Raw genomic sequence first — 25,004 nt, forward strand, 5'->3', positions numbered from 1 at the left:
AGAAGCCTGCGCAGCCACATTGGTGATCTGCAAGGGCCGACTTCTACATGGAATGTTGCTAGTGGAATAGCAACATTCCATGTAGAATCTCCAATAGTAGCAACATTCCATGTAGAATCTCCAATAGTAGCAACAGTGGAGGAGTGGCCTAGTGGTCAGGGTGGTGGACTTTAGTCCTGGGGAACTACTGAGGAACTGAGTTCGATTCCCACTTCAGGCACAGGCAGCTACTTGTGACTCTGGGCAAGTCACTTAACCCTCCATTGCTCCATCTAAGCCGCATTGAGCCTGCCATGAGTGGGAAAGCGCGGGCTACAAATGTAACAAAAAAAAAAATAAATTAAGCACTGCTTTATAGAGGAGACACTATTAGTTAACCAAACTGATGAAATTAGTAACCAAAGAAAGTGGTGGTGTGTGACTAAAACAGAGACACTTCAGAATATGTCTGGGGTGTGCTTTGTTCTCGCTATTCTCAGCCAGTCATTACTATAGGCTTGAGTGAGCTATCCATAGTGCATGTACCTGTGGGAGATACTGTATTCGGATGCTGTTCAGTCAGATCTTTTGCTAGAAGCAAGCCCTATTCTGTCCTTGTAAACAAACAGTGGCTAGTGATTCTGGTGCAGCTCATGTACGTGATATTGCCTTCCTTGTTTACATCAGTTTTACAGGCTTGTTCCTTTACTTATGCTTCTGCTGTTGGCATTTATTTGTTTTCAGGAAACACAACGTACTTGTGGGAGTTTCTCTTAGAGCTGCTTCAAGACAAAAACACCTGTCCTCGCTACATAAAGTGGACGCAGAGAGAGAAGGGCATCTTCAAACTGGTGGACTCGAAGGCCGTCTCCAAGCTGTGGGGGAAACACAAGAATAAGCCTGACATGAACTATGAAACCATGGGCAGGGCGCTGAGGTAAAGAAGGAAACTCTTGAACTAGGCAGCCAGCTCAGCACCACTCATTTGCAGAATGTGTTCACTGCACAGAACCTACTCCTTCCTTTTTAACATATTTTTGTTCACTTGAGAAAGTGTTAGGGGTTTTTAGTTCAGGGGACATAAAAAGAGAATATGACTGAAAATTTAAGAAAATTTAGAGTGGAGGAGTGGCCTAGTGGTTAGGGTGGTAGACTTTGGTCTTGGGGAACTGAGGAACTGAGTTTGATTCCCACTTCAGGCACAGGCAGCTCCTTGTGACTCTGGGCAAGTCACTTAACCCTCCATTGCCCCATGTAAGTTGCATTGAGCCTGCCATGAGTGGGAAAGCGCAGGGTACAAATGTAACAAAAATAAAATAGATACTATTGGAGATTCTACATGGAATGTTGCTACTATTGGAGATTCTACATGGAATGTTGCTATTCCACTAGCAACATTCCATGTAGAAGGCTGCGCAGGCTTCTGTTTCTGTGAGTCTGACGTCCTGCACATATGTGCAGGACGTCAGACTCACAGAAGCAGACGCCGGCGCGGCCACATTGGTGATCTGCAAGGGCCGACTTCTACATGGAATGTTGCTAGTGGAATAGCAACATTCCATGTAGAATCTCCAATAGTAGCAACAGTGAAGGAGTGGCCTAGTGGTTAGAGTGGTGGACTTTGGTCCTGGGGAACTGAGGAACTGAGTTCAATTCCCACTTCAGGCAGAGGCAGCTCCTTGTTACTCTGGGCAAGTCACTTAACCCTCCAATGCCCCATGTAAGCCGCATTGAGCCTGCCATGAGTGGGAAAGCGCGGGGTACAAATGTAACAAAAAATATATATATATTTCCTGCAGAAATCAGTTTAATATTATTAGTTCAACAGATAGCAGGACTTACATGTGATTTAATATGTGTCAGGTGGAAAAATCTTGGACACCTAAAATTCAGCATATTTTGCTGCTGAGAAGAGCTGCCCTTGCTGTGGGTCACCCCATACACCCAACTGGATAGAAGAGCTACTGCGGTGGCCTGCAGTGGCTGGGAGGAGCCGCTGTAGGGAGAGAGAGTAGGGGGGAGAAGACCGTGCACAAGATGAAAGAAAAGGAAGTAAGGGGAAGAAAAGTTTTCTGGCTTATGGTCTAATATTTCCATTTTTTAATACATGTATTGAGAGTGAGCCTCAGGCCCTTCAGCATTGAATGAAAGAGGGATGGTCAGGCTAGTTTAAATGCAACTCCCTAAGTAACATAGTAACATAGTAGATGACAGCAGAAAAAGACCTGCATGGTCTATCCAGTCTGCCCAACAAGATAAACTCATATGTGCTACTTTTTGTGTATACCTTACCTTGATTTGTATCTGCCATTTTCAGGACACAGACCATAGAAGTCTTGCCCAGAACTAGCCCCATTTTCAGGACACAGACCGTAGAGGTCTTGCCCAGAGCTAGCCCCACCACCCAAACACCAGCCCCACCTCCCAATCTCGGCTAAGCTTCTGAGGATCCATTCCTTCTGCACAGGATTCCTTTATGTTTATCCCACGCATGCTTGAATTCCGCTATCGTTTTCATCTCCACCACCTCCCGCGGGAGGGCATTCCAAGTATCTACCACTCTCTCCGTGAAAAAATACTTCCTGACATTTTTCTTGAGTCTGCCCCCCTTCACTCTCATATCATGTCCTCTCGTTCTACTGCTCTCCCATCTCCAGAAAAGGTTTGTTTGCGGATTAATACCTTTCAAATATTTGAATGTCTGTATCATATCACCCCTGTTAGAAATAAACTATATGTTAAAACACACTTCTGGTTTGTAGCATCAGAGTGCCAGTTGAGAAAAGCCAATTCATCTAAATCAAGATCCGGTCTCATGACTGGACATCTAACTGCCATGACTTGGAATTTCTTCTTGTGCTTAGATTCTGAATGGAAGCTCATTGTGTAGGGACACTGAAATGCTTTCCTTGTACATAGCTATCTATGCTGGCCTTTGGTTGTAGTGATATCAACAAGAACTACTGCAACTGTCAACTAGAACTAGGAACAGAGAAATTGGGTACTTCCATCCAGACACATTTCAGTAATGTTTTACTGACCCATAAAGAATTGGTTATCCTTCTAGAATTTTCATTTATTCTAATTAGGGCTGCAGGAAGAGTAAAAAGTTTTAATTGCAATGAATTGTGCAATTAGTTATAGATGGGTTTGTAAGGTTCTCATGAACAGTTCATGTATCAAGAAATACGTTACTCCATTGTACTTGGAGCCATTCTAGCTAAGCTACAATGAAAAGGTGGGGGGGGGGGGGGGGGGCTTTTATCTACAGAGGGACAGATTACAGTTTCCTACCTGTCAAACCTTCCGCTCAGTGTGCTGCTGTGGCTAAGAAAGCAAATAGAATGTTAGGTATTATTAGGAAAGGAATGGAAAACAAAAAGGAGGATGTTATAATGCCTTTGTATCGCTCAATGTTGCACCGCACCTCAAATATTGTGTTCCATTCTGGTTGGCGCATCTCAAAAAAGATAGAATTAGAAAAGGTACAGAGAAGGGCGACGAAAATGATAAAGGGGAGGGGACGACTTCCCTATGAGGAAAGGCTAAAGCGGCTAGGGCTGTTCAGCTTGGAGAAAAGGCGGCTGAGAGGAGATATGATAGAGGTCTATAAAATAATGAGTGAAGTTGAACGGGTAGATGTGAAGCGTCTGTTTACGCTTTCCAAAAAAACTAGGACTAGGGGGCATGCGATGAAGCTACAATGTAGTAAATTTAAAACAAATCAGAGAAAATGTTTCTTCACTCAATGTGTAATTAAACTCTGGAATTCGTTGCCAGAGAATGTGGTAAAGTTGGTTAGCTTAGCGGAGTTTAAAAAAAGGTTTGGACAGCTTCCTAAAGGAAAAGTCCATAGACCATTATTAAATGGACTTGGAGAAAATCCACTATTTCTGGGATAAGCAGTATAAAATGTTTTGTACTTTTTGGGATCTTGCCAGGTATTTGTGACCTGGATTGGCCACTGTTGGAAACAGGATGCTGGGCTTGATGGAGCTTTGGTCTTTCCCAGTATGGCAATACTTATGTACAATGAACCTGACACTAATAGATAAAACAACTCAGACCGCTGCAAAAATGGAGTTCTGCAAAATTCCTAGGTCAGATAGTGTGTGACAAGACCACACAGGTTTATTAACACTAATGCAAAGACTATAAATTACTCCTAGGGGAATTCTGTGCAAAGTATATTTCTCAAAATAATAGTGTAACTACTGTCTCTGAATAGTAAACTCCTAAACTGAAAAGTTCTTACTTCAAAGATGTAAAATGTTAAAAAAAAGTTGTGCAGATTTTCCCCAGGAGTACAGGATTGATGTATATACCCACTCCCACATTCACATTGTAGTTTCTCTTTCAGATCTTCCCATACACAGTTTCCCATGTTATCTCCAGCTTTTGTCTTCCCATGCACCGTTTCATCTGCTACCTCTCAGTTCCCCTCCCTTACCCTCTGATGTCCCCAGGTCTCTCTCCTTCCCCAACACACACCCTCATCTCCTCCAGGTTATCTCCTGTTCCGTACAAGCACCATTTATCCAGTCCTTCCTCTCCCATTTTTTCTTAGCCCCTTGCTCTCCCAGTACCTTCTTTCCTTATTTTCTGTTCCTGAACGCCATTTCTCCCAGCTGACAAGATCATTGTTGGATGGGCTCTTCTTGGTTCAAATGCTGCTGCTGTCATTTTTTTCTGTACAACGCTGCTGTAACAGCATGCGATTAATGTGGTCCTCGAAATCCTGTACAGGTTTCGCGAGAATAGCACAGGACTTCTGGCACCACACTAATTGCAATCTGGAAAAACAGGGCCATGCGGAAAAGTTGCAGGAGCAGCAGAGTTTGAACACCTTCCTTCCGTGAGGGAAATTCTTCACCAGACAAGGGAGCGAAATACTGTGTAATCACTAAGCACTTTAAAACCCTCTGGGAGCTGATTTCCAAAACTGCAGAGTCTCCCCTCAAAAATATGAGCTTTGTGTTTGCAACAAATGAAACTCCTTTGCAGAAAGCAGTGTCAGATTGCCTGAAGCAAAGCGCAAAAGTCTTGCAGCCACAGTAAGAAATGAACCTGTCTGTCCATCTTCGACTTTACCCATGCCGCACGAACCACCTCATTCACCTGCAGATCCCAGGATAAGGGCCAAATCCAAAACAACCTTCAAGGACCGCACCGCCTTAACTAACTACTAATAAATCACAAGAAAAACACGAAACTGAAGAAAAATCCATTGTTGGATCAGATGTTCTCACCTAACACCAACCAATTTTTTACTGCCAACAAACATTCCTGCACTGATGTTCAAAAAGCAGCCACTGTGGTGTATTGAACAAAAAACTGTACATCATCTGCATAAAAATGGACGATGCCCAAAAGCATGCATTACAGAGACCAAAGGTTCAAAATATAAATTCCATATCATCAAGCTGATCAATCCATAGACTGGTGGGTTGTGTCCATCTACCAGCAGGTGGAGATAGAGAGCAAACTTTTGCCTCCCTATATGTGGTCATGTGCTGCCGGAAACTCCCCAGTATGTTCTCTATCTCAGCAGGTGGTGGTCACACACAGCAGCAGCTCTGGCTAGGCCTCCAAGCCTAATCCTTAGGTTTTGTTGAGGCCTGGGGTTGAGGGCTCTTTTGAGCAAGTGCAAACCTGGTTGTGCCAGGTCCCTCCTTTTCTCCCCCCTCCCGCTGGCTCCGTTTAAAAAAAAAAAAAAAAAAAAATTTTAAACGTCTTTAAAGGCGTTTAACTCGACGTTTCTTTAAACGTTCATTGCAGCTACTCACTGGGACACCAGTTCGTTACAGCTCGGAGCGGCAAGCAGGTAATTTTACCTTTTTATAGCGGGCAGGGGGTTCCCCGATTCTTCTCCTCGTGGCATATGGCGTCGGAGGGCGAGGGCGCAAAGGGTCGCTCCCCGGATCGCTGGAGCGCTTCTAGAGGGGATGCGGGGGTTTTACAACCTGATTCGCCCTTGATGGGTGACAGTTTAGTGACCGATGAATGTCCCGGTCGTTCCTCCGGCGTGGCGGTTTTTTCCCGCCATAAACGCCCATCCCCCGTTCCTCGCCTCCGCCATCTTGGCCGGCCACGCGGCTCGGACGGCTTCTTCGTGGGCCGCCCTTGAGGTTGGAGACATTAATGCCATGAACGCCCTTAATTTGGGCGACGGCACAAGCGGCTAAAGTTAAGCGCCGTTCTTCCCGCGCGGCTCCTTCGCGGAGTTTCGCGCCGGACGCCATTTTGGATGCGCAGCATGTCTCTCCCCCGCTATTGCGAGCGCCGGTTGAGAGTGCGTCTAGGGCTGTTGCCCAGGCTGCGGAAGTGCACAGTCTGGGGGGTTTCTCCCCCGAGTTTGTTTTGCTGCTGCATCAGGCTTTCCTCATGCAAAACGCTGCCCCTGCTCCCTCTTCTGATAAAGAGGTTGAGGTTCCCAGAGGTAAACGCCCTCGGGTTGATTTCCAGGCCTTGGAGGACTTTGTCTCCTCCGATGTAGATGAGGGCAGCGTGTCTGAGGTCTCCCAACGGTCCTTTGCGGATTCCTTGGAGGAGATAGATCCCCGCTCAGATGGAGCGGATGACCCCTCTGCAGCGCGGCTTTTTAGCCCAGAGGATTTGCCCAACCTGTTTTTACAGGCCATGGACACTTTGAAGATTTCCTCTCCGGAGGACGTCTCTCCCTCAGCCCCTGTTGGCTCTGCCATTATGCTGGGGACGAAGCGCCCGCCTAGATCCTTCCACGTGCATGATGCCATGCACACCTTAATTGCGGCTCAATGGGATGTCCCGGAAACGAGCCTTAAAGTGGCTAGGGCTATGTCCCGCCTCTATCCTTTGGCTGTGAGTGAACGTGAGGCCTATCTGTGGCCTACCGTGGATTCTTTAATCACTGCGGTGACTAAGAAAATGGCGTTGCCGGTGGAAGGTGGCACGGCCCTAAAGGACGCCCAAGACAGAAGATTGGAGGCGGCCTTAAGGTCGTCCTTTGAGGCAGCTGCTTTAAGTTTGCAGGCCTCAGTTTGCGGCTCCTATGTGGCCAGGGCGTGCCTGACTATGGTGCAGCGGGCTTCCCCCTCGGATCTTTCCTTGAGGGCTGATTGGCCGGCCCTGGAATCGGGCTTAGCCTATTTGGCAGACTTGCTGTATGATGTCTTGAGAGCCTCAGCTAAAGGCATGGCTCAGACAGTCTCTGCGCGGCGGTGGCTTTGGCTGAAACATTGGTCTGCTGACCACGCCTCTAAATCCCGCCTGGCTAGATTGCCTTTTAAAGGCAAGCTGCTCTTTGGGGTCGAGCTGGACAAAATCGTGACCGATCTCGGCACGTCTAAGGGCAAGAAATTACCAGAGGTCAGGGCTCGGGCTAGTACTCGTCCCGGTACCTCCAGAGGACGGTTGCTGGAAGCCCGTCGGTACCGCCCGGGCAAGTCGGGTTCCTCTGCCCCCTCTTCCTTCAAGAGGAATTTCTCCCCCAAGCAGCATTCCTTTCGCAGAGACCGCTGTCCCGGAGGTGCTCCCTCCGGTCCTCCCCCAGGGTCTCGTACCCAATGACGGGGCCTTGGTCCACGCCCCAGTGCAGATTGGAGGACGGCTGTCCTCGTTTCTGGGCGAGTGGACCACTATAACTTCAGACGCGTGGGTGCTGGAAGTCATCAGAGACGGCTACAAGCTAGAGTTCTGCCAACCCTTAAGAGACGGGTTTGTACTCTCTCCCTGCAAGTCTCCGGTCAAGCTGTGGCAGTGCAGCAGACCTTGGACAACCTGATCCGCCTGGGTGCGGTCGTTCCGGTGCCAAAAAATCAGATTGGCAAGGGACGTTACTCCATTTACTTTGTGGTTCCAAAGAAAGGAGGTTCTGTCCGGCCTATCCTCGACCTCAAAGGGGTCAATCGGGCCTGGAAAGTGAGGCACTTTCGCATGGAGACTCTCCGCTCTGTTATAGCGGCAGTGAAGGCAGGAGAGTTCTTGGCTTCCTTGGACATCAAGGAAGCGTACCTGCATATTCCCATCTGGCCTCCTCTCCAACGCTTTCTGCGTTTTACAGTCCTGAGACGACACTTCCAGTTCAGAGCCCTCCCTTTCGGGTTGGCTACTGCTCCGCGGACCTTTTCCAAAGTAATGGGGGTCCTGGCGGCCTTCCTGCTAAAGGAAGGAGTACAAGTCCATCGTTATCTGGACGACTGGTTGATCCGAGCCCCCTCTTATGCAGAGTGCGGCAAAGCTATGGACCGGGTAGTTGCTCTTGTGAGCTCCCTGGGATGGATCATCAACTGGAAGAAGAGCCAGCTGCGCCCGACTCAGTCCCTGGAGTATCTGGGAGTTCGATTCGACACCCAAGTGGGCAGAGTGTTCCTGCCAGACAATCGGATTGTCAAGCTTCAGGCTCAGGTGGACTAGTTCCTAGTAGCCTCTCCTATTCGGGCTTGGGACTACGTGCAGCTGTTGGGCTCTATGACGGCCACGATGGAAGTAGTGCCCTGGGCCAGGGCTCATATGAGACCACTACAGCTATGTCTGCTGCTGCGCTGGACTCCGATGTCGGAGGATTATGCTGTGCGCCTTCCCGTGGACCCAGCAGTGCGCAAGGCGCTGAGCTGGTGGACGCAGACAGACAAGTTGTCTGCAGGATTGCCTCTGGTGACCCCGGAGTGGATTGTCGTCACGACAGACGCCTCTTTGATGGGCTGGGGAGCCCACTGCTTGGGAAGGACAGCGCAGGGGCTCTAGTCTCCTGCAGAGGCAAGTGGTCTATCAACCTCCTGGAACTCAGAGCCATTCGGTTGGTGTTATTGGAGTTCATCCCGGTACTGGTGTTGTAGCCTGTACGGGTCCTGTCGGACAATGTCACGGCTGTGGCCTATATCAACCGCCAGGGAGGTACCAAGAGCGCCCCTCTAGCCAAGGAGGCTATGAGTCTTTGCCAGTGGGCGGAAGCGAACCTGGAGCAGCTTTCAGCGGCCCACATTGCCGGAGTCATGAATGTCAAGGCGGACTTTCTCAGTCGCCATACCTTGGAGCCCGGAGAGTGGCAACTATCTGCTCAGGCGTTCTTGGACATCACGAAGCGCTGGGGCCAGCCGAGCCTAGATCTGATGGCGTCATCGGCCAATTGCCAAGTGCCGCGCTTTTTCAGCAGAGGACGGGACCCTCGATCCCTGGGAGTAGATGCTCTTCTCCAACAGTGGCCGACACAAGAGCTCCTCTATGTGTTCCCGCCCTGGCCCATGTTGGGCAGGGTGCTAGACCGGGTGGCAAAGCATCCCGGCAGGGTAATCCTGGTGGGTCCGGATTGGCCCAGACGTCCCTGGTATGCGGACTTGATCAGGCTCTCAGTCGACGATCCTCTGCGGCTGTCAGTGGAGCAGGGCCGGTTACATCAGGGTCCCGTGGTGATGGAGGATCCCTCTCCCTTTGGTCTTACGGCCTGGCTATTGAGCGGCAGCGTCTGAGGAAGAAGGGCTTCTCAGACAAGGTCATCGCCACTATGCTGAGAGCGAGGAAACGCTCTACTTCTACTGCTTACGCCAGGGTTTGGCGTATCTTTGCAGCATGGTGTGAAGCAGGCTCACTTTCTCCCTTCACTGCTCCAATTTCTTCAGTGTTGGCGTTCCTGCAAGAAGGTCTGGAGAACGGCCTGTCGCTCAGTTCCCTTAAAGTCCAGGTAGCGGCTCTGGCTTGCTTCAGGGGCCGCCTGAAGGGTGCTTCCCTGGCTTCGCAGCCAGATGTGGTGCGCTTTCTCAAGGGAGTTAATCACCTGCGCCCTCCTCTGCACTCAGTGGTGCCTGCGTGGAATCTCAACCTGGTGCTAAGAGCATTGCAGAAGCCGCCTTTTGAACCCTTGTCGAGGGCATCTCTGAAAGACCTGACGTTGAAAGCAGTCTTTTTGGTGGCTATCACTTCAGCCAGAAGAGTTTCCGAGCTCCAGGCGCTCTCATGTCGAGAGCCTTTTCTGCAGTTCACTGAGGCAGGAGTGACTATTCGCACAGTGCCTTCCTTCCTGCCCAAGATTGTTTCTCGCTTCCATGTGAATCAGCAGCTCTGTCTCCCTTCCTTTCGTAGGGAGGACTACCCAGAGGAGTACTCTGCTCTTAAATATCTGGATGTGAGACGAGTCATCTTCAGATACTTGGAAGTGACCAATGATTTCCGGAAATCGGATCATCTGTTTGTCCTGTTTGCAGGTCCTCGTAAGGGTCTGCAGGCTGCTAAGCCTACAGTGGCAAGATGGGTCAAGGAAGCCATTGCAGCGGCTTATGTGGCCGCGGGGAAGGTGCCGCCTATCCAGCTGAAGGCTCACTCCACGAGAGCTCAGGCGGCCTCGATGGCAGAGGCCGGATCCGTCTCCTTGGAAGAGATATGCAAGGCGGCAACTTGGGCTTCGGCTCATACATTCTCCAAGCATTACCGTTTGACTGTGGCTGCACGGGCGGAGGCCCGGTTTGGAGCTTCAGTGTTGAGGTCAGGGATTTCAATGTCCCGCCCTGGGTGAGTACTGCTTCGGTACATCCCACCAGTCTATGGATTGATCAGCTTGATGATATGGAAGGTAAAATTATGTATAATCATACCTGATAATTTTCTTTCCATTAATCATAGCTGATCAATCCATAGCCCCTCCCAGATATCTGTTCTGTTTTTATTCTGGTTGCATTTCAGGTTCAAGTTTAGTCTTCAGTTATTTCAGAAAGACTTCGTGTTCAAGTTCTTTCACTTGGATTCTTCAAGAGTTGAGACGAGTTTGTGTTACAGTGAGCTGCTGCATTCCTCTCCCCTCCGTTTTACGGGGCTGGATTGAGACATAAATTCTGCCGGCACTCCCTCCCGCTTCGTGCGGCTGTAGGGCAGCTTTGTACCCCTCCCGCTTCGGCGGTGTTAGGGTCAGTCAGCTCCTCCCGCGGTTGCGGTTGCAGGATAAGCCAGATCCCCCCGCATCGGCGGGTGTGGTGTCCCTCCCCCGCTCCGCGGGGATGAGCTGGACGGATTCCCCTCCCCCACTTGTGTGGGGATGAGCTGGGTTAATTCCCCTCCCCCGTTTCGGCGGTGGTGAGCTGGGCAGAGTGTCCCTTCGTGGGTGTAATTCTCTAAGTGCTGAGTCCTGCGGATGGAGCTTTGATATCGACATACTGAGGAGTTTCCGGCAGCACATGACCACATATAGGGAGGCAAAAGTTTGCTCTCTATCTCCACCTGCTGGTAGATGGACACAACCCACCAGTCTATGGATTGATCAGCTATGATTAATGGAAAGAAAATTATCAGGTATGATTATACATAATTTTACCTTAAAACAGTGTTGAGGAAAGAGGTGAACCTTGAGGGACCCCCATCTGCAGAGTTCTTAAGGCAGAAAGCACATCCTGGCCCAATACCTGAAAGCTATGATCCATTAAAAGGGATTTAAACCAATGCTAAGCTGTACCCCTAACCCCAAACTCCCACAGCCTTTTCAACAAATACCCATGCTCCCAAAGTATCAAATGCTGTAATGTCCAATAACACCAACACCCCAGCACCCTTCGTATCCAAACAGCAGCACATTTCATTATTATTATTCTCCGAGGACAAGCAGGCTGCTTGTTCTCACTGATGGGTGACGTCCACGGCAGCCCCTCCAATCGGAAACTTCACTAGCAAAGTCCTTTGCTAGCCCTCGCGCGCCCGCGCGCACCGCGCATGCGCGGCCGTCTTCCCGCCCGAAACCGGCTCGAGCCGGCCAGTCTTCTTTTGTCCGCACTCGGTACGGTCGTGTTTTCGCCGTGTCGAGCCCCGGAAAGTCGACCTCGCGCGTCCAATTTGTTTTGAACGTGTTTTTTTCCTTCGGGAAAGCTTTGTCCTAGTCGGGAAGTGCTCCGGAAACCCCCCGCCGGGTTTCGTGTAAATCCTCCCCGTACTTCCAGCTTTTTTGCCCCGGTAAGTTTTCTTTCGTCGTCGGGGTAGGCCTCTTTTCGGCCTCGGTCGAGATTTTTTCTCCCTCTAAATTTGGTGCTTCAAATTTCGCCATTTCGGCTTTTGATTTCGCCGGCGTGATTTTTCCGCCCATGACATCGAAGCCTTCCAGCGGCTTCAAGAAGTGCACCCAGTGCGCCCGGGTTATCTCGCTCACTGATCGACACTCGTCGTGTCTTCAGTGTCTGGGGGCCGAGCACCGCCCTCAGAACTGCAGTCTGTGTTCCCTGCTTCAAAGGCGGACTCAGGTAGCGAGACTAGCCCAGTGGAACGTGTTGTTCTCGGGCTCTTCGTCGGCATCGGCACCGGGATCTTCGAGTGCATCGACGTCGTCAGCGTCCAGACCTTCTTCCTCGGCCGCCCCTGCATCGAGTGCATCGAGGCATCGGGCCTCTGCATCGGCGCCGAGACATCGGATAGCTGCATCGACGTCGGTGGTACCAGGACCTCGTCTGCTGATGTCGTCGGACGGTGGTGCATCGGGTGGAGTGCAGGTGAGGGCTGTCCATTCCCCTGCTGGTGGCGGTGAGCCCTCGGGTGGGTCTCCGCCTACCCTGAGGGCTCCTGCGGTACAGCCCCCCCGAGATCGACCTTCTTCAGTCTCGGCCCCGAGGAAGCGACGGATGGATTCGACGTCCTCCTCGTCGGTGCCGGGGAGCTCCGGTGACATGCTTCGGAAGAAATCGAAGAAGCATCGACACCGGTCTCCTCCCCGTGTCGGCACCGAGAGCTCTGGGTCGCCGAGGGATTCGGCACCCAGCAGGCATCGGCACCGAGAGGACCGCTCACCCTCTGTTCAGGAGGTGTCGATGCGCTCTGCTCTGGACAGCCCGGAACAGCCTCCACGCCCGGAACAGGTACTGACGTCGACGCCTGCATCGACCTCTCAGCCTTTCTCTGCAGCCGCTCTAAACGAGAGCCTCCGGGCCGTTCTCCCAGAGATTCTGGGAGAGCTGTTGCGCCCTACCCCTCCGGTACCGGCGGTGCTTGCGCCACCGGTACCGTCGAGCGTGGCGCCGGCTGGCCCATCGCCCAGGTTGAGGTCCCCGACGTCGGTACCGCGTGCGGTACCGACCGCGGCCACCTCCCAGGAAGGCTCCCCGACTACGTCGGCGGAGGGAGCTTCGCCGATGCGGGCGAGGGAGTCTACCTCTCGACGCCCCCATCGTGGACGGGGTTCCACGGAGTCGAGCAGGGCGAGGTTGCAGACACAGGTCCGTGAACTTGTGTCTGACACCGAGGGTGAGGCCTCGTGGGAGGAAGAGGAAGATCCCAGATATTTCTCTGACGAGGAGTCTGAGGGTCTTCCGTCTGATCCCACTCCCTCTCCTGAGAGACAGCTTTCTCCTCCCGAGAGTCTGTCTTTTGCCTCCTTTGTCCGGGAGATGTCTACGGCCATCCCCTTCCCGGTGGTTGTGGAGGACGAGCCCAGGGCTGAAATGTTTGAGCTCCTGGACTATCCTTCTCCACCTAAGGAAGCGTCCACTGTTCCCTTGCACCATGTCCTGAAGAAGACATTGCTTGCGAACTGGACCAAGCCATTAACTAATCCCCACATTCCCAAGAAGATCGAGTCCCAGTACCGGATCCATGGGGACCCAGAGCTGATGCGCACTCAGTTGCCTCATGACTCTGGAGTTGTGGATTTGGCCCTAAAGAAGGCTAAGAGTTCTAGGGAACATGCTTCGGCGCCCCCGGGCAAGGACGCTAGAACCTTAGACTCCTTTGGGAGGAAGGCCTACCATTCCTCTATGCTCGTGTCCAAGATCCAGTCTTACCAGCTCTACACGAGCATACACATGCGGAATAATGTGCGGCAGTTGGCGGGCTTGGTTGATGCTCTTCCCCCTGAGCAAGCCAAGCCTTTTCAGGAGGTGGTCAGGCAGCTGAAGGCGTGCAGAAAATTCCTGGCCAGAGGAGTTTATGACACTTTTGATGTTGCGTCCAGGGCCGCTGCTCAAGGTGTGGTGATGCGCAGGCTCTCATGGCTGCGTGCCGCCGACCTGGAGAATAGAATCCAGCAGCGGATTGCGGACTCGCCTTGCCGTGCGGATAACATTTTTGGCGAAAAAGTCGAGCAGGTGGTAGAGTCTCTCCACCAGCGGGACACCGCATTCGACAAGTTCGCCCGCCGGCAGCCTTCAGCTTCTACCTCTACAGGTAGACGATTTTTCGGGGGAAGGAAGACTGTTCCCTATACTTCTGGCAAGCGTAGGTACAATCCTCCTTCCCGACAGCCTGCGGCCCAGGCTAAGCCCCAGCGCGCTCGCTCTCGTCAGCAGCGTGCGAATCAGCAAGGCCCCGCGGCTCCCCAGCAAAAGCAAGGGGCGAGCTTTTGACTGGCTCCAGCAGAGCATAGCCGACATCCAAGTGTCAGTGCGGGGCGACCTGCCTGTCGGAGGGAGGTTGAAAGCTTTTCACCAAAGGTGGCCTCTCATAACCTCCGATCAGTGGGTTCTCCAAATAGTCCGGCAAGGATACACCCTCAATTTGGCCTCACAACCTCCAAATTGTCCACCGGGAGCTCAGTCCTACAGCTTCCAGCACAAGCAGGTACTTGCAGAGGAACTCTCCGCCCTTCTCAGCGCCAATGCGGTCGAGCCCGTGCCATCCGGGCAAGAAGGGCTGGGGTTCTATTCCAGGTACTTCCTTGTGGAAAAGAAAACAGGGGGGATGCGTCCCATCCTAGACCTAAGGGCCCTGAACAAATATCTCGTAAAAGAAAAGTTCAGGATGCTTTCCCTGGGCACCCTTCTCCCCATGATTCAGCAAAACGATTGGCTATGCTCTCTGGACTTGAAGGATGCCTACACACACATCCCGATACTGCCAGCTCACAGACAGTATCTGCGATTTCAGCTGGGCGCACGCCACTTCCAGTACTGTGTGCTACCCTTTGGGCTCGCCTCTGCGCCCAGGGTGTTCACAAAGTGCCTAGCTGTGGTAGCAGCGGCGCTTCGCAGGCTGGGGGTGCACGTGTTCCCATATCTCGACGATTGGCTGGTGAAGAACACATCCGAGGCAGGAGCCCTGCAGTCCATGCAGATGACTATTCGCCTCCTGGAGCTACTGGGGTTTGTGATAAATTACCCAAAGTCCCATCTTCTCCCAGTGCAGAAACTCGAATTCATCGGAGCCCTGCTGGATTCTCGGACGGCTCGCGCCTATCTCCCAGAGGCGAGGGCCAACAACTTGTTGTCCCTCGTCTCGCGGGTGCGAGCGTCCCAGCAGATCACAGCTCGGCAGATGTTGAGATTGCTGGGCCACATGGCTTCCACAGTTCATGTGACTCCCATGGCCCGCCTTCACATGAGATCTGCTCAATGGACCCTAGCCTCCCAGTGGTATCAGGCCGCCGGGGGTCTAGAGGACGTGATCCACCTGTCCACGAGTTTTCTCGAATCCCTGTATTGGTGGACGATTTGCTCCAATTTGACTCTGGGACGTCCCTTCCAAATTCCTCAGCCTCAAAAAGTGCTGACCATGGATGCGTCTCTCCTGGGATGGGGAGCTCATGTCGATGGGCTTCACACCCAAGGAAGGTGGTCCCTCCAAGAAAGCGATCTACAGATCAATCTTCTGGAGTTGCGAGCGATCTGGAACGCTCTGAAGGCTTTCAGAGATCGGCTGTCCCACCAAATTATCCAAATTCAGACAGACAATCAGGTTGCCATGTACTATGTCAACAAGCAGGGGGGCACCGGATCTCGCCCCCTGTGTCAGGAAGCCGTCAGCATGTGGCTCTGGGCTCGCCGTCAAGGCATGGTGCTCCAAGCCACATATCTGGCAGGCGTAAACAACAGTCTGGCCGACAGGTTGAGCAGGATTATGCAACCTCACGAGTGGTCGCTCAATTCCCGTGTGGTGCGACAGATCTTCCAGGCGTGGGGCACCCCCCTGGTGGATCTCTTCGCATCTCAAGTGAACCACAAGGTCCCTCAGTTCTGTTCCAGGCTTCAGGCCCACGGCAGACTGGCGTCGGATGCCTTCCTCCTGGATTGGGGGGAAGGTCTGCTGTATGCTTATCCTCCCATTCCTCTGGTGGGGAAGACTTTGTTGAAACTCAAGCAAGACCGAGGCACCATGATTCTGATTGCTCCCTTTTGGCCGCGTCAGATCTGGTTCCCTCTTCTTCTGGAGTTATCCTCCGAAGAACCGTGGAGATTGGAGTGTTTTCCGACCCTCATCACGCAGGACGAAGGGGCTCTTCTGCATCCCAACCTCCAGTCCCTGGCTCTCACGGCCTGGATGTTGAGGGCGTAGACTTTGCCTCTTTGGGTCTGCCAGAGGGTGTCTCCCGCATCTTGCTTGCTTCCAGGAAAGACTCCACTAAGAGAAGTTACTTCTTTCATTGGAGGAGGTTTGCCGTCTGGTGTGACAGCAAGGCCCTAGATCCTCGCTCTTGTCCTACACAGACCCTGCTTGAATACCTTCTCCACTTGTCTGAGTCTGGTCTGAAGACCAACTCCGTAAGGGTTCACCTTAGTGCAATCAGTGCATACCATTACCAAGTGGAAGGTAAGCCGATCTCAGGACAGCCTTTAGTTGTTCGCTTCATGAGAGGTTTGCTTTTGTCAAAGCCCCCTGTCAAGCCTCCTACAGTGTCATGGGATCTCAATGTCGTTCTCACCCAGCTGATGAAACCTCCTTTCGAGCCACTGAATTCCTGCCATCCGAAGTACTTGACCTGGAAGGTCATTTTCTTGGTGGCAGTTACCTCGGCTCGTAGAGTCAGTGAGCTTCAGGCCCTGGTAGCCCAGGCCCCTTACACCAAATTTCATCACAACAGAGTAGTCCTCCGCACTCACCCTAAGTTTCTGCCAAAGGTTGTGTCGGAGTTCCATCTGAACCAGTCAATTGTCTTGCCAACATTCTTTCCCCGTCCTCATTCCTGCCCTGCTGAACGTCAGCTGCACACATTGGACTGCAAGAGAGCATTGGCCTTCTATCTGGAGCGGACACAGCCCCACAGACAGTCCGCCCAATTGTTTGTTTCTTTTGATCCCAACAAGAGGGGAGTGGCTGTAGGGAAACGCACCATATCCAATTGGCTAGCAGATTGCATTTCCTTCACTTACGCCCAGGCTGGGCTGGCTCTTGAGGGTCATGTCACGGCTCATAATGTTAGAGCCATGGCAGCGTCGGTAGCCCACTTGAAGTCAGCCACCATGGAGGAAATTTGCAAAGCTGCGACGTGGTCATCTGTCCACACATTCACATCTCATTACTGCCTGCAGCAGGATACCCGACGTGACAGTCGGTTCGGGCAGTCAGTTCTTCAGAACCTGTTTGGGCTTTAGGATCCAACTCCACCCCCCGAGGGCCCTGTTTGTTCTGTTCCAGGCTACACTCTCAGTTAGTTGGTAAATTTTTTAGGTCAATCTCAGTTATGTCCTCGCCGTTGCGAGGCCCAATTGACCAATGTTGTTGTTTTGAGTGAGCCTGGGGGCTAGGGATACCCCATCAGTGAGAACAAGCAGCCTGCTTGTCCTCGGAGAAAGCGAATGCTACATACCTGTAGAAGGTATTCTCCGAGGACAGCAGGCTGATTGTTCTCACAAACCCGCCCGCCTCCCCTTTGGAGTTGTGTCTTCCCTTGAAGTGTATTGTCTTGCTACATACTGGACTGGCCGGCTCGAGCCGGTTTCGGGCGGGAAGACGGCCGCGCATGCGCGGTGCGCGCGGGCGCGCGAGGGCTAGCAAAGGACTTTGCTAGTGAAGTTTCCGATTGGAGGGGCTGCCGTGGACGTCACCCATCAGTGAGAACAATCAGCCTGCTGTCCTCGGAGAATACCTTCTACAGGTATGTAGCATTCGCTTTAGCATTTGTATAGCGCTACCAGACACACGCGGCGCTGAACACCTGACATAGAGAGACAGTCCCTGCTCAAAAGAGCTTACAATCTAAATAATACAGACAAACAAGACAAGGGCGAGGGAAGTACTGGGTGATAAGGAACAAGGGGTGGGGGAGGCAAATGAGTAGTGGCTAGGAGTCAAAAGCAGCAGTGAAAAGGTGGGTTTTCAGCATAGATTTGAAGACAGGTAGAGATGGAGCTAGACGTACAGGCTCAGGAAGTTTATTCCATGCATAAGGTGCTGCGAGAGAAAAGGAACGAAGCCTGAAGTTAGCAGTGGAGGAGAAGGGGGACAACAAGAGAGATTTGTCCAGCGAGTGGAGGTCACGGGAAGGAATGTAGGGAGAGATGAGAGTGGAGAGATAATGAGGGGGCTGCAGAATGGATGCATTTAAATGTCAGTAAGAGAAGTTTGAACTGTATATGGAAGCGGACAGGGAGCCAGTGAAGTGACTTGAGTGGGCTAGTTTGGGTATAACGGTTTTGGCGGAAAATAAGCTGTGCTGCAGAATTTTGGACAGACTGGAGAGGAGAGAGGTGACTGAGCGGAAGACCAGTAAGAAGTCAATTGCAATAATCCAAGCAAGAGGTGACAAGGGTGTGGATAAGGGTTTTGGCAGCGTATTCAGAAAGGAAGGTGCGAATTTTGCTAATGTTGTACATAAAGAAACGACAGGTTTTGGCGATCTGTTGAATATGTGCAGAGAAGGAGAGAGAGGAATCAAAGATGACACCAAGATCACAAGCCGAGGAGACAGGGAGGATGTGAGAGCCATTAACAGAGATAGAGAATGGGGGAGGAGGGTTTAGGGGGAAAAATGAGATGTTCAGTTTTGGTCATGTTTAGCTTTAGATGGCATTGAGACATCCAAGCAGCAATGTCAGACAAGCAGGATGAAATTTTGTCCTAGATTAAGGATGAGATTTCAGGGGTGGAGATGTAGATTTGAGAATAGTCTGCGCAAAGATGGTACTGAAAGCCGTGGGATGAAATCAGGGTACCAAGGGAAGAGGTATAGATGGAGAAGAGGAGGGGTCCAGGGACAGAACCCTGAGGCACACCAACTGTAAGAGGAACCGCCAGAGTGAACACTGAAAGTGCGACGTGAGAGATAGGAAGAGAACCAGGAAAGAACAGGACCCTGGAATCCAATCGAGGATAGCGTATCTAGGAGTATGGTGTGGTCAACAGTGTCGAAAGCAGCAGATAGGTCAAGAAGGATAAGGATAGGACAGAGACCTCTGGATTTAGCCAGCAGTAGGTCATTAGAGACTTTGGTAAGTGCAGTTTCAGTAGAGTGATGAGGGCGGAAACCAGATTGGAGTGGGTCAAGAATAGGCAGAGAAGAAAGAAAGTCAAGACAACGGCGGTGAACGACGCGTTCAAGTAATTTGGAGAGGAAAGGGAGATGGGACACTAGTTTGAGGGACAGGTAGGGTCAAGTGAGGGTTTTTTAAGGAGTGGAGTGACAACAACATGTTTGAAGGCCGTAGGAACAGTTGCAGTGGAAAGTGAAAGATTAAGGATGCGACGGATGACAGGATAGTAGGAGAGATAGTGTTAAGTAGGTAAGTGGGGATGGGATCAGAGAAACAGGTAGTACATTTAGAAGAGGAAAGAAGAAGGGCAGTTTCCTCAGAAGAAACTTCAGAGAAGGAGGAAAAAGAGGGAGAGGAAGGAGAGTAGAGGGTGTGAACTAAGGGAGAGAGAGGTGGGGAGAGTTTGGATGAAAATTCAAGGTTGATCTTACAGATTTTATCGTGGAAGTGCTCAGCTAGGGTCTGAGGAGAAAAAGAAGGGGGAATTGGGGACGGAGGCACTTTGAGAAGAGAGTTCAGAGTGGCGAAGAGAAGTCTAGTAAAACTACCAATACAGTTTCTATACTGTTTAAACTACCCCTCTCTAGACCCCCGTGGGATCCTTCCACACGGAGGTGTACAGAGGGTTTGTTCTTCTAATATCTTTTTAACCGCCTCCCTGAACTCCAGTGACACCCCTTCCCATGGGTATCGCTGTTGGGGAGGCATCAGAAGGCGCAGTTCAAATCTTATTCCCATGACCACAGCTTTCTGTCTCCTTGGATCTAAGTGAATCTTTGGCCAGTTGTGTGCCCGCATTAAATCTATAAACTATCTATAACGCTGTTACAGTTAGAAATCTTACTTATGTGTGTGTTATATTGTAAGACAGATGAAAGGTAGAGAATGGATTGAAGTGAAGACAGAGACAGTTTAGTTAAAGAAATAGTCTTTTTATTCTTACCAAATCAGGTATTAATCTGGTACCTTCAGTGGACAGATTCTGGGTCCAACCGGCCAGGGCTCCGCTCGTTACAATACGTTGGGGAAAGCACTCCAACGAGGGCTCGAACGCACCCTGCTTTTATACAATTTGGTCACCATACAAGTCTATGGAGAGGGACTTTTTTTTCCTAATCTTGCATAACCTCTGAATCATACTCAACTGCCGGTCAGGTGCCCACCTCTCCTTTCCGTTTTATTATTGCAACTTATTGTGCAATTTCCCTTTTTGTCAACAACTCCTTAGATACTGATATCCAAACATGGGCAAATCTTTCTCATATCATCTTGTGATCTGGGTGCCATCTTCTAAAGACAGACTCCATGTTATGAACCAAACTTCTATCATTTCTGTCTTTAATTTCTACATCGTAGGTGTTATACTCAATTTGGAATTTGCACCAGGTTTCATTAAGACTCACCAAGCAGTCCTGCTCTTGCAGGCTCCCTGCTATAAGGCCATCATCTGATTTTCAGGCCTAGTCAGTGCTTTTCAGCTGTTTAAACTATGTAACTTGGCCCACCACTATTCCAGTGGATAGGTCTCAAGCTAGAACACATATTAACAATACTAAAACCAGATTGACCTTAATCTAAAGCCTGTACTTCCTCCCCAAAATATCAGCAGTTGGATAGCCACTCGAGACTGTCAACTATCCCAAAACAAGAAGATTAGAAATAGACCTATAATGCCCCATATACCATGTGTAACAGCCCCTGCCTTCAGTTGTGGGTGCACAACTGCCCACTTAAGAGGTGTCGGATACCCTGCAGTTAGTAAAGACCCTACAACTACTGGCCACAGAAACCGATAACCCTCCTCTGGAAAAGCATGAAACCATGCTGGCTATGGATCCACCCTCTTAGCCAATTTATTAACCAACCCCATGCAAGGCCTACTCAGGTGGAGCCACCAACTGAACTTCCGCTTCATACTCATCTTGCTTCTGCCAACCATTGACAACTAACTACCTCAAACCCCTTACTCAATGCCATTTTCCATCCATTTCTTTCCAACCCCTTCTGAAGAACAATTTTATCCACAAAATAGGAAGCCAACACACTCCCCAAAGGCTTACTACCATCCAATTTCTTAGCAACCAAACCATCTCTATGCAATTCCTTAACCACCTTAAGCAATTTATGCATATTTGGTACCTTTTAATATACAGTCTGTATAGTGTTTACTTTTATGAAGTCATCATGTGATGGAAAACATTCATCCTTTGATGAAGTGTATTATTTTTCACTTCTGTCTTATCTTTCACTTTATTGGGTTCTGAGTAGGTTTATTGTAAATTTATTAAATACACTTTTAGACTACCTTCCAGGCAGTTTACACTAAGAACACAAAGAGTTCAGCTTTGTGGTACATAGATAATGTGAAATGCCTAACTTTGAGAAGGAGGTTTTCTGTCTATGTTTTGAGATATTTCTTTACCTGTTTTATATCATTTTATATGTGTATGTATATATTTTTTTAATTATTATATTTTTTAACCTATTGTTTAGACTCCTGAGGCAGGCCTGTGGCCGAAACACGGTACTGTGTCGAGTCTGTGAATAAAGCGGTACTTAGTACATCAGTATCCCATCTCCCTGGAGTCATTGGTCCACTTCCCTCTAACTAACAAATGCCTAACTTGGACATTTTCAAATCATACATACATTCAACATTACTATCCGTTTAGGTGATGCTGTTGACTATTCATATAGCGGTGTATCAAGTAATCAAACCAAATTACACCTTCTAATTGTGATGCATAACTTAGTGTGTATTATACATCCAAAATTATCCATTCAAGAAGTGCACGCGGTGCAACCGGACGATCTTGCTCACTGATCCGCACTTTTCATGTCTTCAGTGTCTGGGGGCTGGCCATCGTCCCAACACCTGCACTTTGTGTCTTCAACTCAAGAAGAGGACCGAGGCGGTAAGATCGGCTCAGTGGAACCTGCTGTTCGGAGCCCCGTCCGGTTCTTCAAAGTCGGTAGCTGTACCGAGGTCATCGATGGCGGTATCGATGTCGGCGTCGGAGAGTGCATCGACGTCGGGAGCACAGGTGATGGCTGTCCATAGGGGCCCCCATACTGGTAGCAGTGACCCATCGAGTGGGTCTCCATCTGCCTCGAGGGCTCTTGTGGTACAGAGCCATCGGGACCATCCTCTTTCGGACCCGTCCCCGAGGAGGCGTGTGGATTCCACGTCCTCCTCGTTGGTACCGGGCTTCCGGTGACGTGCTTCGAGCGAAGGCGAAGAAGCATCGCCATCGGTCGCCTTCCCACCACGGTGCCGAGAGTGCCGGGGCGCCGAAGGATTCAGCACCCACTAAGCGTTGACACCGAGAGGACCGCTCCCCCTCTATCCAGGAGGTGTTGATGCGCTTCTCGGACAGCCCAGTACTGCCTCCCCACCCCAGGCAGGTTCTGGCATCGTCTCCTGCACCGGCCTCTCAGATTCTCTTGACAGATGCTCTTGACGAGCGCCTCTGAGCCATCCTTCCTGGGATCATGGAAGGGCTGCTGCGATCGTCAGCTTCAGTAGTGGAGGTGCTTGCGCTGCTGGTATCGATGGTGGATGTGGCGGCTGGCTCTCCACCCGTGGTGAGGTCTCCAATGCCGGTGCCACGTGCGGTATCTGCTTCACCTGTGTCGGTGCCGCGTGCGGTATCTGCTTCGGCGACCACCCGAGTTGACTCCCCGGCGTCGTCGATGGAGGGAGCTTCATCGCCGCCGGTGTGGGAGTCTTCTTCTCGACCCCACCATCGAGGACGTAGTGTCTCGGCGTCGGACTGCAGTCGGAGCTGGTGTCCGATACCAAGGGGGAGGACTCGTGGGAAGTAGAGGAAGACCCCAGATATTTCTCTGACGAGGAGTCTTGTGGTCTTCCCTCTGATCCCACTCCTTCACTAGAGAGGAAGCTTTCTCCTCCTGAGAGCTTGTCCTTCTCCTCTTTTGTCCGGGAAATGTCTACGGCCATTCCCTTCCCAGTGATTACTGAGGATGAGCCCAGGGCTGAGATGTTCGAGGTCCTGGACTATCCTTCGCCACCTAAGGAATCGTCCACTGTTCCTCTGCATAATGTCCTGAAACAGACATTGCTGACGAACTGGGCGAAACCCTTATCTAATCCCCACATTCCCAAAAAGATTGATTCCCAGTATAGGATCCATGGGGACCCAGAGTTGATGAAGACCCAGTTGCCTCATGACTCTGGTATTGTGGATTCTGCTCTCAAGAAAGCCAGGAGTTCTCGGGATTACGCTTCGGCGCCCCCAGGGCGCGAGTTGAGAACCCTAGACTCTTTTGGGAGAAAGGCCTATCATTCTGCTATGCTCGTGTCCAAGATTCAGTCCTACCAGCTCTACACGAGCATCCACTTGCGGAACAATGTGCGGCAGCTGGCGGACTTGGTCGATAAGCTCCCTTCGGAGCAGGCCAAGCCTTTTCAGGAGGTGGTCAGGCAGCTGAAGGCGTGTTGAAAATTCCTGTCCAGGGGTGCTTATGACACTTTTGATGTTGCATCCAGGGCCGCTGCTCAAGGGATAGTGATGCGCAGACTCTCATGGCTGCGTGCCTCTGACCTGGAAAATAGAGTCCAGCAGCGGATTGCGGATGCACCTTGCCGAGGGGATAATATTTTTGGTGAGAAGGTTGAACAGGTGGTCGAGCAGCTCCACCAGCGGGACACCGCCTTCGACAAACTCTCCCACCGGACGCCTTCAGCATCTACCTCATCAGGTAGACGTTTTTATGGGGGAAGGAGGAATGCTCCCTATGCTTCTAATAGGCGTAGGTACAATCCATCTTCTCGCCAGCCTGCTCAGGCTAAGCCCCAGCGAGCTTGTTCACGTCAACAGCTTGCGCCTCAACAGGCCCCTGCAGCTCCCCAGCAAAAGCATGGGACGGGCTTTTGACTGGCTCCAGGCGAGCATAGCCAACATAAGTGTCCATGCTGAATGATCTACTGGTTGGGGGGAGGTTAAACGCACCATTTCAAATTGGCTAGCAGATTGCATATCCTTCACTTACGCCCAAGCTGGGCTGACTCTTGAGGGTCATGTCACGGCTCATAGTGTTAGAGCTATGGCGGCGTCAGTGGCCCACTTGAAGTCAGCCACTATTGAAGAGATTTGCAAGGCTGCGACGTGGTCATCAGTCCGCACATTCACATCTCATTACTGCCTTCAGCAGGATACCCGACGCGAGAGTCGGTTTGGGCAGTCGGTGCTGTAGAATCTGTTTGGAGTCTAGAATCCAACTCCATCCCCCTAGGCCCATTTTTATTCTGTTCCAGGCTGCACTCTCAGTTAGCTGTTATTTTTCAGGTCAATCTATGTTATGTCCTCGCCGTTGCAAGGCCCAATTGACCCTGTTTGTTGTTTTGAGTGAGCCTGGGGGCTAGGGATACCCATATGTGAGAACAAGCAGCCTGTTTGTCCTCGGAGAAAGTGAAGTTACTTACCTGTATATCCATGTGAGGTCCGATTATCTGATAATGATTTGCGGGGAAACCGTCGGGGGCCCGGAGCAACTCAGCCTAGCGACTGCCCTCCAGCATGGCGTTACGTGACCTCTTCTGGAACCTTTTTAAAAAATCAGTGTTACATTGACTACTCTCCAATCTTCCGGTACTATGCTTGATTTTAAAAATAAATTGCATATTATTAACAATAGTTCCGCAAGTTCATTTTTCAATTCTATCAGTCTGGGATGAATACCATCCGGTCCAGGTGATTTGCTACTCCGCCAGGTTTATAGAGATTTCATTCAGTTTCTCTGACTCATCAGCTTTGAATACCATTTCTGGCACTGGTGTCCCAATTCTTCCTTGGTGAAAGAAGCAAAGAATTCATTTAATTTCTCTGCTATGGCTTTGTCTTCCCTGAGTACCCCTTTTACTCCCTCAGTCATTTAGCCGTC

At 50.8% G+C, this 25,004-nt stretch overlaps 1 protein-coding gene across 7 annotated transcripts in view; it reads left to right on the forward strand.

The window, feature by feature from the left end:
* Positions 1-25,004, forward strand: part of ELF2 (E74 like ETS transcription factor 2) — a 215,658-nt gene that overhangs the window by 184,028 nt on the left and 6,626 nt on the right. For all 7 annotated transcript variants that reach the window (XM_030191713.1, XM_030191714.1, XM_030191711.1 and 4 more), the window contains one exon: positions 724-916. In XM_030191713.1, coding sequence (XP_030047573.1) covers positions 724-916 — 193 coding nt within the window. The remainder of the gene's footprint in view (positions 1-723; positions 917-25,004) is intronic.

Source organism: Microcaecilia unicolor, chromosome 2 (genome assembly GCF_901765095.1).
Source record: "Microcaecilia unicolor chromosome 2, aMicUni1.1, whole genome shotgun sequence".
Classification (NCBI taxonomy): domain Eukaryota; kingdom Metazoa; phylum Chordata; class Amphibia; order Gymnophiona; family Siphonopidae; genus Microcaecilia; species Microcaecilia unicolor.